General features: G+C 62.5%; 1 protein-coding gene across 1 annotated transcript in view; it reads left to right on the top strand.

Moving 5' to 3' along the window:
- Positions 1-11,670, top strand: part of CAMSAP1 (calmodulin regulated spectrin associated protein 1) — a 44,254-nt gene that overhangs the window by 25,178 nt on the left and 7,406 nt on the right. The window contains exons 11-16 of the mRNA XM_029921006.1: positions 6,336-6,475; positions 6,561-6,657; positions 8,433-8,580; positions 8,960-9,051; positions 9,549-9,633; positions 10,279-11,668. Of these exons, the coding sequence (XP_029776866.1) occupies positions 6,336-6,475; positions 6,561-6,657; positions 8,433-8,580; positions 8,960-9,051; positions 9,549-9,633; positions 10,279-11,668 (1,952 nt within the window). The remainder of the gene's footprint in view (positions 1-6,335; positions 6,476-6,560; positions 6,658-8,432; positions 8,581-8,959; positions 9,052-9,548; positions 9,634-10,278; positions 11,669-11,670) is intronic.

Here is an 11,670-nt window from a genome sequence, read left to right as displayed (position 1 = left end):
CCGACGCCCGCGCGGGAGCCCTGCGCGCCAGCCGGGACGTTCGCGGGCACATGGCGACGTGCGGCCGGGCGCTTACGCTCAGCCCACAGTCATCTCCCGGGGAAGTTGTGAAGTGTTAAATGCATGTGACTCCTCACAAGCTTCAGAAGGGTGAGGGTTTCGTCCGTCCAGCCACAACTGACGGGAAGCATCTAGAAGCTGGTCCGGGGCTGGGAAGGGGCAGACTCTACCTCGGAGCGGCTCGTGCGCATGGGCCCCGGTGACCCTGCGGCCCTGGGCCGCGTCGTAGGCGCTCTGCCCCCCGCCATGGCCGTCTGCGGGGCCTCGGGGATGGGGGTTCCGGGTTAGCTTCTGCTGAACATCCTTGTATCTGAAGGAGGGGGCACGGGCCGGGGGCACGGCCAGACTCGCCCGCACGTGAGGTGCTTGTTAGGTCCCGGCCCTGGGGGGCGGAGCCGAGGTCGTCCTGCTCCAGTTCAAGTACCAGAGTCTGGATAGAACATTTCTGTAGGTAGAACGACAGGGGACCGTGACAGAGGGGAGGCTCCGGCTCCAGCAAGGGTCTCTGTGTCGGAGTGAGAATCCCGAGTTGCCGCCTGTTTGCCCGGGGCCTGTCCGGCCTGTGGTGGGGGGCGTGACCAGGACCCTGGGAAGGACGAGGAAAGGCCCCTGCCGCCCGGGAAAGGTGCCGGACACGTGTCAGGTGCCTGGGGCCTGGCCGGCGGAGGTCTGTCCTGAGGAAACGGAGCCGCCAGGCTGCCTTGTGGGTGGGGCGGGGAGGGTTGGACAGAACTGTGTGGTGCCCGTGGGGCGAGGGGCAGTTGGGACGGAGCCGTGTGCTGGTGGCAGAGGCCATGGTTGTGGCCGGGGGAGAGGGGAGGCCTGCTGGACGGGGTGGGGTGGGGGCTCAGCTACTGCAGATGTGCCCGGTGGGGGACCACGTGGAGAGCGGCGGGCACCGGCGTGGGTGGAAAGGGTGTTGGAAGGAGTCGACGGACAGAAAGGAAGCGGCGGGAGCCCGGAGAGATGTGAGCAGGGGGCACGTGCGGGTCCTGGGCCCTCGCACTGCACGCCGTGGCCCTCTGCGTCCTGGGGCTTCCTCAGGCCTGCCTGCGGTTCACCAGCTTCCCCTCCGGCCGGTCTGTCGGGGGTCTTAGGACAAAGTGAACTCTGGGCAGGAGTCCTTCCTTTTGAAGGAGGGGAGCCCGCACGGACATGGCAGGGTCGAGCCTCACCGCGTCCGACAGCGGGTCAGAACTGGCCGACGCGCAGGAGGAGTGAGCAGGCATTCCTGGGGTGCGTCCCAGAGAGACCGGCGGAGCAGGTGCGAGTGGAGGAATTGGCGGGCGTGGGCCAGCGCACCAGCCACAAGGCGACCCGCTCTCTGAAAATGGGCGACCCAGGAGCTCATGAGGACGGCCTCGGTCGCGGAGTGTGGTCAGGACTTTTTCTCCAAGCGTCTACGCCCTTACTGCTTAGACCCCAGAGACGGTCCTTTGCAGTGTTTGTGGCTCAGAGTCGCAGTCACGGTGCCGTTGTCCAGCGTGGCTCCTGGAGCACAGGGTTTAAGTTTTGTTTGGGGACACGTGCCAGCTCGCTGACCTGGCGCCGGGCACGGTGGTGAGGAGACACTCACTGTGTAGTGAACGAACACACACACACACACACACGCCAGAGCCGGTGGCCTTGGGGCACGTTCTGGAAAATGACCCCTTTTAAAAGTTAGCGACCTTGGTCCATATGGGGCATCAGAAAGGAAGTAAACGCGGGGAAAGCCGAAGGCAGGAGAGCGAGGCATCGTCGTCTCTCTCCGTCTAGTCAGAGGCCCCGACGCCAGGCAGCGTCGTGGGCCGGGCACATCTGGTCTCTGAGCACAAGCCCCTGGTGAGGGATCCGTGAGGATGAGGGTGGAGGGCCGGTCCCCCGCGGAATCACGCAGAGGCGGCGGAAGGGACGCGCCAAGGGCGGGGGACACGGGTGGCCTCCTCCCCCGCACGCCTCGGGGGACGGGCTCCGCTCTCGAGGAGGATGGGCCAGGCGGGTCGCCCACGCCACAGGCACTAGGTGACCACCGAGTCCCGCCCTGTGGACGTTCATACAGGAGGCGAGCCGGGTTCGGGCCTCCGTCCGCCTGCCCCGGGAGCTGCGGACCTTGAGGGCCGGGATCGTGGACGGGGTCGTGGACGACTCGTAAACACGGACTGCTCCGCGGCCACGAGAAGGAACGGAACCCTGCCACCCGCAACCGCGTGGACGGACTTAGAGGGTGTTGGCTCAGTGAAATAAGGTGGAGAGAGAGTGATTTCACGTCGGTGCAGCGTGGCCAAAGCAGACAAACCCAAACTCGCTGTAAATGCAGGGAACAAACTGGTTGTTGCAGGGGTGGGCGGGGCGGACAAGCGCTGCAGGGGTGAAGAGGGGCGGGCAGGGGGGCGAGCGCTGCAGGGGGCGCAAACCCGCAGTCAGGAAATAAGTCACAGGGTGAGGGGCACAGATCGCAGTAACCGTGTCCGGCAACAGATGTGACCGCGCCTGCGCGGTGAGCATTTCCTGACGTGCAGGTTGCTGGCCACTGCGCGTCACTCCTGACACATCAGGGCCACCAACTCGTCCCCGGCCGCAGCTTGCGCCGTCTCTGGGGGGACGAGTGAGCATGCTTGAGTTCATTTGCTTTTTACCAGCGTTTCTTCATATTAGTAATTTTTCAAGTGTTTGGTGTCGCCTTTCACGTCACAACACTGACTTCGTATCGTTGAGCGAGCGCATGGGTGCGCGGTACTGGCCGACGGGGAGGTGCTCCTCTGCGGAAACGGGCTCGGACAGGGGACGCGCGGCCGCCCTCGCCCTTGGCTGTGGCGGCCACGGGCCCCGACACCTGAACGGAGGCCGAGTCCGTAGGGGCCTGCGGGTGAGCGGGGGACACACTGGGGCTGAGAGAGGATGGTGGCCAGGGACCGGGCGCCGGAGGAGGGCGTCTAGGGCACGGAACAGCTCTTGCAGATGCACCGTGGCTGCTGAGATTTAGGAGTCGCTGAAGCACGTGGGTCACCTGGGCGGCGCTGTCGCTTGTGTCCACTTCCGCTCCGGGCACGACCCCGCAGTTGTGGGCTCCAGCCCCATGTCAGTCTCCACACTGGGAGCGTGGATCCTGCCTGGGATTCTCTCCGCCCCCCCCCCCCCCCCCGCCTCGGTCCCTCCCCTGCTTGCTCCCCACCCCCACCCCCGAATAGTTTACAGAGGTGTTAGAGGACAGCTTTGAAGAAATCTTCCGGAGAGGACCCGGGAGAGGAGAGGCTCAGTCCAGGAAGGCGGGAGGACTTAGCGCAACGCGGACGACGTGCGCGGAGAGCTGTGCAGCAGGAGCCGCTGTCCACGTGTGAGGGACGCCGTCAGCCCGCGGCGTGGGGGCCGGGCCCTCCCTGGCGCCGGCGAGCTGCTGCGGGTCCTGGACACGGGAGGGCCCGGCTGCCGTCCTCGGAGGAAGACCGAGCTCTGTTCGCAGACGCCGACGATCGCGTGAAGAGCGTGATTTCCCCGGTGGTTCGTTTATGGCCGGTCCCACACGTGGATTGTTTTTACAGAAATGGACAAAGTGAGACAGATTCATGTGGAGGAGTAAAGGCCTGAGGGACGAACCTAACGTTCTGTAACGTTTTCTCTGGATGTTTCCACATTTACAGAAGCGCGAACGGGGAATTTCTGCTGTGCTTTGATCCACGTGCTCCCACTGTTACGTTTATCACGGGAGTCCGATTTCTGTTCCTGAACTCTGGGGACGAAGGCGTTCTCTGAGCCGCGCAGACGTCAGGTGGACAGCAGTGCGGCGCTGACTCGTGTCCGGCCGGCGTGTCACTTGTCCCAGCAGCGTCCCTTCCAGCTGTGGCTCCCAGTGCTGGCGGCCCAGCGCCACTCCCGGTCCGTGGCTGTCAGGTGGGGCCTGCCGTCCGGAGCCGGTTCCCAGTTCTGGTCTTTCCTGGCTTCGGCCGTGGGGAGAGTGCAGGCCGTCCGCTGCGTTGGAGGTCCCTGTTCGGGTCTGTCAGCGTTTCCTCCCGACTAGACGCAGGCTGCGCACGTTTAGCAAGAATGCCGCCGAAGCGCTGCGCCTCCCCGTGCGGCTCTGACCGGGGACGCGAGGTCGGCGGGCCCCTGGCTGAGGCGGCGGCGCCGGGCTGCTGCGGTCTGGGCCACTCTTGTTTCGCTTTCTCATCGGTTGTTTGGGGAAGCGGCTCTGAGCCTGTACAAGCAGCCCGTGTCTCAGCAGGCTCTGACCGGAGCGGGCCGGCTGCCGCGGGGAGCGGGGCGTCTTCTCCCACGTACTTCTTCACGGCTTGGTTCACACCAGGAGGGCCTCACAGGTTCTAGTTTGTTCCGCAGATGGGAGGCCACGTGTCCACCGTTTGTTGTGGATCAGCAGGTTTAGGCAAGTGGATTTTGAGGAATAAGCGTGTGGGTACCTGGCCCGACAAAGACAAGTCGTGTCTGACTTTGCATCGGCTGACCCAGGCGGGTCGTGTGGCCTCGGGAGCACGCGGCCCCGTGGACGAGTGGCCGTCTGGCCTCCGTCCACGTGAGCTGGGCGCTCCTGCCCGGGATGAAAGATGGACGCCTGAAAAGCAAAACGTAGTAGTTTTGAGAGGAAAATATTTTTAGGACATCGGTGTTGGGATGGATTCCTGAAACTACAAAAGAAAAGCACAGGCGATAGAAAAGACTCCTCACGTTGAGCCCTAGGAGAACTCCATGTGCCGACGGAGGAATGTGTAAAAACTAAGGAGTGAGCCATCTCGGTGGCCCAGGATTTGGAGGGAACATAAGAGGCAGTGGACCGTCACACAGTCCTGTCGTAATCCTAAGGAAGGAACTTGTACAAATCCGGCCACAGGGAATAACCTAGAGACAGAGTGAGAGCAGGCTTCCAGCAGGGGTGAAGCAGAGAGGGGCACCCCGCCCGAGGCCAGGGGGCGTCCCCGCCCCACCCAGGCAGCACGGAGAGCCACGCAGATGTGCCGCCGTGGACAGACAGACGCGTGAAATCCACCCCCGCAAGCGGGTGGGCTCGGACACGTGGCCCTGAGCTCTGGGCGGCGACGGACCGCGGAGCGGGAGGCGCAGCGTGCGGCGTGAGCGCCGAGCCGGGAGAGCCAGGCCCACGCGTGACGTTGGTGGCCTCAGCCCGTCCGTGGCCGCCCTGTGAGCGGGCAGCGGTTGCTGGGGGGCAGGGGCTTCGAACGGCCCGTGCCGTTTCACTGCTGGAAGAAGAGATCGGAGTCAGAAGGTGCAGTATGAACGCTGGCGTCTGAGCAGGGGGTCCTTGGGAGTCTGACCCCGGTACGGGTAGCGTCGCGTGCCCAGACGTGACCCACGGAAGCGCTCCCCGGCCGTGTCCACGTGCAGAGCCCCTCCTCCTGGAACAGGTCTGCCGTGAGCTGCTCACACGGGGCGTGGTGGGGGCCGGCTCCGTCGGTTCGGACGCAGGGCGCCGCCGCTGCCATTCGTGCTTCTGAACCCTTCACGGTCATTTCTTCTGAAGAAATGACGTTATTATAAAATAGGTTCTGTTTCTGAAGTTCTTTTCTTCCTTACGTGTGTTTGCAGGCAGAACTCTCTCCAGGCATCCACGCAGCTCCTTCCGTCTTAGCCCTGAGCTGCGCCTGGCTGTCCGGCGGGGCTGGGCCGGCGGGCGCTCTGGGACCTGCAGAGCAGCGTCCCGGATGCTGTGGACAGCCGTCCCCCGCCTCTTTCTCGGAGGGAGACTTCAGCTGCATGTTGTCTCCTGGTTTGGGGGGGATTCATAGCATTCTGGGTTATTCCTCGGGGAGCCTCACTTCCCCCCGCCCCCACCGTGGAGACAGCCTCATGCAAGGGGTTTGGTTGGGGCAAGAAACTTGGTAAAACGTTAACAGCTTTATGCAACAGTATCTTTTATGAACGGAAAGGTGACAATACTGTCGTTCTGAAAGCCTAGGCTTAAGATCTCAAAATTTCTGTTCTGCTTTTTCAGATGTTAACAACTAAATTCACATCCCAGGGGCACCTGGATGGCTGAGTCGGTTAAGCGTCCGGCTTCGGCTCAGGTCATGACCTCACAGTTCGTGGGTTCGAGCCCCGCGTCGGGCTCTGTGCTGACAGCTCGGGGCCTGGAGCTGCTTCGGATTCTGTGTCTCCCTCTCTCTCTCCCTTCCCCCACTCATGTTCTGTTTCTTTCTGTCTCAATAATAAATAAAAACGTAAAACAAAACTTTTTAACGTTTCCAGTCCAGAATCGCATGCACATATATGTAAACACACTTAGGAGCGGCGCGTCTGTGTGACGTGCGGTCCTCTCCCCCCGTCAGATATATGCCTGAAGGAGGCGGCCTCGCTGGCCGACAGCCTGTGTAACATCCGGCTGCTGAGGGAGTTCGCGAACGAGCACCTTAACAGATGCTTCTATCTCACCTTGGAGGACATGCTGTACGCCCCCTCCGTGCTGAAGGTAATCACGGGTTACCACGGGCGCGTTTCCCGGGGCCGCGCACGGACAGGCGGCCTCACACGCCCGTGCGCGCGCTCTCTTCCAGCCGAACGTCATGGTTTTCGTCGCCGAGCTCTTCTGGTGGTTCGAGAACGTCAAACCGGCCTTCGTTCAGCCCAGGGACGTCCAGGGGCCCAAAGACGGTGAGCTGCAGACCTCCTGGGAGTCGCTGGCGGTCTCTTCCCCGAGGCGCCCTCGCTGGGTCTCGGTCTCTTCACGCGTCCGTGGCGTTGAGGTGGCTTCTCCCGGGGGCACACGCGCCGCCCGTCTGCAGCTTCTGCGTCGTGTCCTGGAGAACCCGGACCCCAGCTCGTTGGGGGAGGGGTTGGCCTCCGTGGTGGGAAGAGCACAGCTCTGGTCTTGGGTGTGAGGCAGAGGAAACCGTGTTTGCCGGGGGTAAAATACGCCTCTGAGGGCCCCAAGGACTTCAGGAGGCCGCGTGGAAGAGAGTCCTCACGTCCTTGTCGCTTCTTAGAATCTCAAAAGCCACAAAGGAAACAATTAGTAATTCGGCCACCCTAAAATTGAGACCCTCCTTTTCATTGAAAGATAAAGAGTTAAAGAAAACTAGCTACACAGGGAAAGGACACCTCCAATACTTAAAACAGATGCTTGGTCCCCAGTGAGTTACCTAAAACACTCATTTATATCAGTGAGAAAACAGTGGGAAGAAAGCCGGAGATGTGAACGGGCGCTTCGATAAGTGGCCCTCCAGGTGCCCAGTAAGCGCCTGCGAAGTTGCTTCGCCAAATAGGCAATGAGCGTGATGGACAGGTGCCCCCAGCTCACTGGCAGCAGGCAGTGCAGGCGCCAAGGCCAGGGGGGGACGCAGGTGCGTCCCCCCTGTCCTGGTCACCGGCTCCCCAGCTCCGGAAGCGTGGCGCCGTCCCTCGAGAGGCTGGTAGGCTGCTCTGCATCTGCAGGGGGCCGCCTCCCCGTTCTTGCCTGGGCGCGCTCCTTCCCGTGGTGTCCCGTGAGGTTGCACACTGCACGTGACCCCTCTCGGTCATGTGACCCTTGACGTGCTGCCGAGCGGTCGGTCATCTGGCCTCCTACTGAGGGGCTCCGTGCTGCCCCGGGGGAGCCTGCCTTTTGCCTCCGTGTATGGCTGCAGCCCTGCCCCGGCTCCTTTGCGCATACGCGCACCGTGCCCGCACGGGGCTGGCAGCAGCCTGTGGCATCTGCCCAGGTTCAGAGTTGACCCGCCTACCGAGCGGGCCTGGGCTTCTCCCCTGTCAGCAGGTGTCACACGGCTGCAGGCCGGAACTGCAGGGTCTCCTGCAGCCTGAGGGTCCCCAGGGTCACAGGGCAGCGTCGATAGCGGGTCTGCCCTGGTCATTGGAGCGCGTGACAGCACTCTGCTGGTGAGAGAGCATTCTGGATGTACAGCCGCTAGGTGTCCGTGGGCAAGGCGCTTGGTGTCTGCCGTGCCCGGTGTGGTTCTCTGCGGCGGGAGGCCTGGCCCGGCTGCGTGGTCCCAGGGACCTGTAGCCTGTGTGGCTGCGCGGAGGGTGTGCTGGGCCCCACTCAGAGCCTGAGTGCCCCTTGGCCGGGGCAGGGCCCCAGGTCACAGTGCGCTACGCCTAGGGCCCTGCCCCCGCCAGAGCTGTGGGGTGGAGTCCCTTGTGTTTGACTTGGGTGGGTGGTCTGGGAGCCCCTGACCAGCAGACCCCTGGCTCAGCGGGGGCGCGCGCTCCCTGCTGGCGGTCAGGGGCCGCGGCCGGGTTGTGCCCTGATGGTGGTGCCGCTTTCACTTTGGACGGCCGTCTTGTTTTGGGAGAGGTTTGGTTTCAAGTAAAAGTTGCATAAATTTTAGTTCTTATAAGAGCTGTGGGTTGGTTTGTGTTTTAGGTGCTTCTTGCTAGTGTTTTCAGTAACTGAGTAACACGGACGTTTCTGTAAATTGCCATTTACGCAGCAAAAACGGTGTCACACCACAGGAGCAGCCGGCCCCCTGTCCCCATCTCCAACGCCACCAAGCGCAGCTTCCTGGGCAGCCCCGCGGCGGTGAGCCCGGCCGACCTGCTGTCCCCCGCTGCACTTCCCGCCGAGGAGCCCCAGCACCTGTGAGTCCCGCCGCCTCCTCCGGGTGGTGTGCACGTGGAGTGCGGTGTGATTTCTGCAGGGGTGACGGGAGAGTAGTGGCGGGCTGCCAGTGGGAGGGTCTCCCCCCTCGCCTTCTGTTTCCAGCGCCCCCAGGCGGGGGAGGGTGTGCACCAGTCACTCTGACCCCGAGTTGCAGTTTTGGGATATTTATCTCAGGTCTGAAGTTCTTGGTACTCTTTTGGCTTATTTTTATAATAGTTTTTCCCGAAGAATGTATGATTTTTTTCATAGGTTGTGATTCATGATTCTCTCTCTGGTTTATTATAAACATTTGCCCTTGAACTTGAACTTGAAGACTAGTAAACCGGTGATTCTCTTTTCGTGTTCTTTCCCATTCAGGGGGAAAGGTGCCTCTGCCTTCAGCCCGTCACACCCTTTACTGCCTCTGAGACAGAGACAGCAGAAGACGGTGCAGGCGGAGGGCCTTCCCGGTAAGAGCGCATGTCCCTGCACCTGCGCCGTCCTCCGTCCCTCTGCCCGCGGCTCACGTCTTTGGTGGTGGTCCTCGGTGGGGTGTTCCTGCTCCGATGTGGTCATTCTAGCTCAGAAGGTTGCAGTGGAAAAAACTTTAATTTGTGTTGATGTTCCTTAGAATGTAGAGTGTTCATAGAAAGTATAGCATCATTACTTCCACGAAGGATGTAGAAAATTGTTCTGTCCTACCTGGTGAGCAAGGACTTCTACGTACCGATGTTTCCTTAGAGGTCTGATGGTCTCATGTCACGATTTGGACTAAATATTACTGAATTACATATTACTTACTAAAACTCTTGAAAAGCGCATTGTGACTGTCAGGGTTGTGCTTGGGCAGTTCTGGTGTCCTGGGTTATGACGCATTTCCTTGAGAAATGGTTATTATGTCGGAAGGTTCGGGCTGCTGTGAGGTCAGCCGTCTAACACCCAGCACCCTGCTCGCTCTGCCCCACAGATCAGCGACTCCGGTCCAGCTCCCTTACCCGAGTGGATGGTCAGCCGCAAGGTGCGGCCGTCGCGTGGCCGGAAAAAAAGAACAGGTGAACTCCCTGGGTTTCAAAGAAGTTTCTGTGTGAAATATTCCTTAGGCTAACATCGCCCTTCTCCAGCGGGGGTCCCAGGGCCGCTGGGCTCGCTGCGACCCACCCAGGGAGTCCATGGGCCCGAACCATTTCCTGACGGTGTTGGGGTGTCCTCTCCTTGGCCTTTCTCGTTCCTGTGACGGGTGGGATCCTGAGTCAGACGCGGGAGTCCAGGCAGACAGAGAGAATCACCAAGGTGCTGCGCGCTACGTAAGCTTTCTTTATTTTAGAAAATATGGTCACGTTTCATGGAACGGTTTTCTTACTGTAGTTTTTAATCGTTCTTAAAATGTTTCAGCTCTGATTTCTAGTCTGATAAATACGGGAATCAGTGTGTCGCGGCAGCGCGTGGGCTGCCGGGGCGAGCCCTCGGTAAGCGCGCGATGAAAACCCCGAGACCCTCAGCACCTTCGAAGGGCGCAGAGGCCCCGGGACCTCACTGTTCGCGGACTGCCGGACTCGAGCTGACCGCAGGGTGTCCCCGGCTCGGGGCGGGGTTTGGGGCTCTCTTTTCGTCACTAGTGCCTTGTCGCTCCGTGTGTTCGAGTCCCCTCTTCAGATGGACAGTGACGTACCCAACGGGCTTCTTTCCCCGTGTTGCAGGCCTGTGTCCCAGCCGGCGCCCTTTGCTCTCCATCATGCTGCCAGCTGTGACATGGACCCCGGCTCTGGGGACAGCGTCAGCCTCGCCCGCTCCATCAGCAAGGACAGCTTGGCCTCCAACATCGTTAACCTGACCCCGCAGAGCCAGCCCCAGCCTGCAGCGCTGGACACGGACGGGAAGAGCCTCCTGAACAATGTGGATATTGACGACGGCGAGGAGGAGCTCGTGGCCGCCATCAGGACGGACGCGGCTCCCCAGGGCGGCGCCGGGTCCCCCCAGAGGCCGGCGGACGCCCGAGAAAGCAGGCCCGACAGCTTCTTCCTGGAGCCGTTGATGCCGGCCGTGCTCAGGCCAGCCAAGGAGAAGCAGGTGGTCGCCAAGGAGGAGGAGTGCGGAGAGGGGCGGCCCCGGAGCTTCACGTGTAAGAGGCCCAGCGAGGGCCACCAGCCCCTGGTGCGCAAGAGGGCGCCCAGCAGTCACGGCGGCCGTGACTCCAGCAGGACTTTCACCCCGATCTGTGCGGAGCTTCCCGCGGGTGTGGACGAACTGCCCGCTGAGGCCGGGCCGGCGGCGGCGAGTCATTTCGATCCGTTACCTCAGGGACAGTCTGCCGACGGCTTCTTTCTTCACGTGGCCAGGGCCGGCGACGACGCGGAGGGCAGGTTCCGCCTCAGCTGCGCCAGAAGCCCCGGCGCCCACGAGCCTGAGCCGTGGGCCGTCCTGAGGCAGGACTCGGACTCCGACGTCGCGGACCTGGAGGAAGCCGAGCAGGATTTCGTGGGCGACGACCACCCCGCGGCGCTGGCCAGGTACGCCGGGGAGGAGGAGTCGGCCAAGCTGCAGGAGGACATGAAGGTGAAGGAGCACGAGGACAAGGACGACGCCAGCGGCCGCTCGAGCCCGTGCCTGAGCTCCGTGTCCCAGGTCAGCGGCGTGTCCGCGGCCAGCGGCAGCGTGAAGATGACCAGCTTCGCGGAGCGGAAGCTCCAGAGGCTCAACAGCTGCGAGACCAAGTCGAGCACCAGCAGCTCCCAGAAGACGACGCCGGACGCCTCGGAGAGCTGCCCGGCCCCGCTGACCACGTGGAAGGCGCGCAGGGAGCAGAGCCCGGGCGGCCAGGCCGGGGACCACGCCAGCCTGCTGGCCTCCGAGCTGGTGCGGCTCCGCATGCAGCTGGAGGAGAAGCGCAGGGCCATCGAGGCGCAGAAGCAGCAGGCGGAGGCCCTGTCGGCCCGGCAGCGGCTGAGGCTCGGCAAGGCTGCCTTCCTGCACGTGGTCAAGAAGGGGAAGGCGGACGGCGCCCCGCCGCCGCGCCAGCCGTACGCCCAGCACAGCGGGGACGGCTCCGACGGGGTCCCCCGGACGGAGGAGTTTGCCGCGAAGGAGGCGGC

Source organism: Suricata suricatta, chromosome 13, assembly GCF_006229205.1.
Source record: "Suricata suricatta isolate VVHF042 chromosome 13, meerkat_22Aug2017_6uvM2_HiC, whole genome shotgun sequence".
Classification (NCBI taxonomy): Eukaryota; Metazoa; Chordata; class Mammalia; order Carnivora; family Herpestidae; genus Suricata; species Suricata suricatta.
Note: the sequence above shows the minus strand (reverse complement) of the source record. Positions and strands in the feature narration are given on the sequence as shown.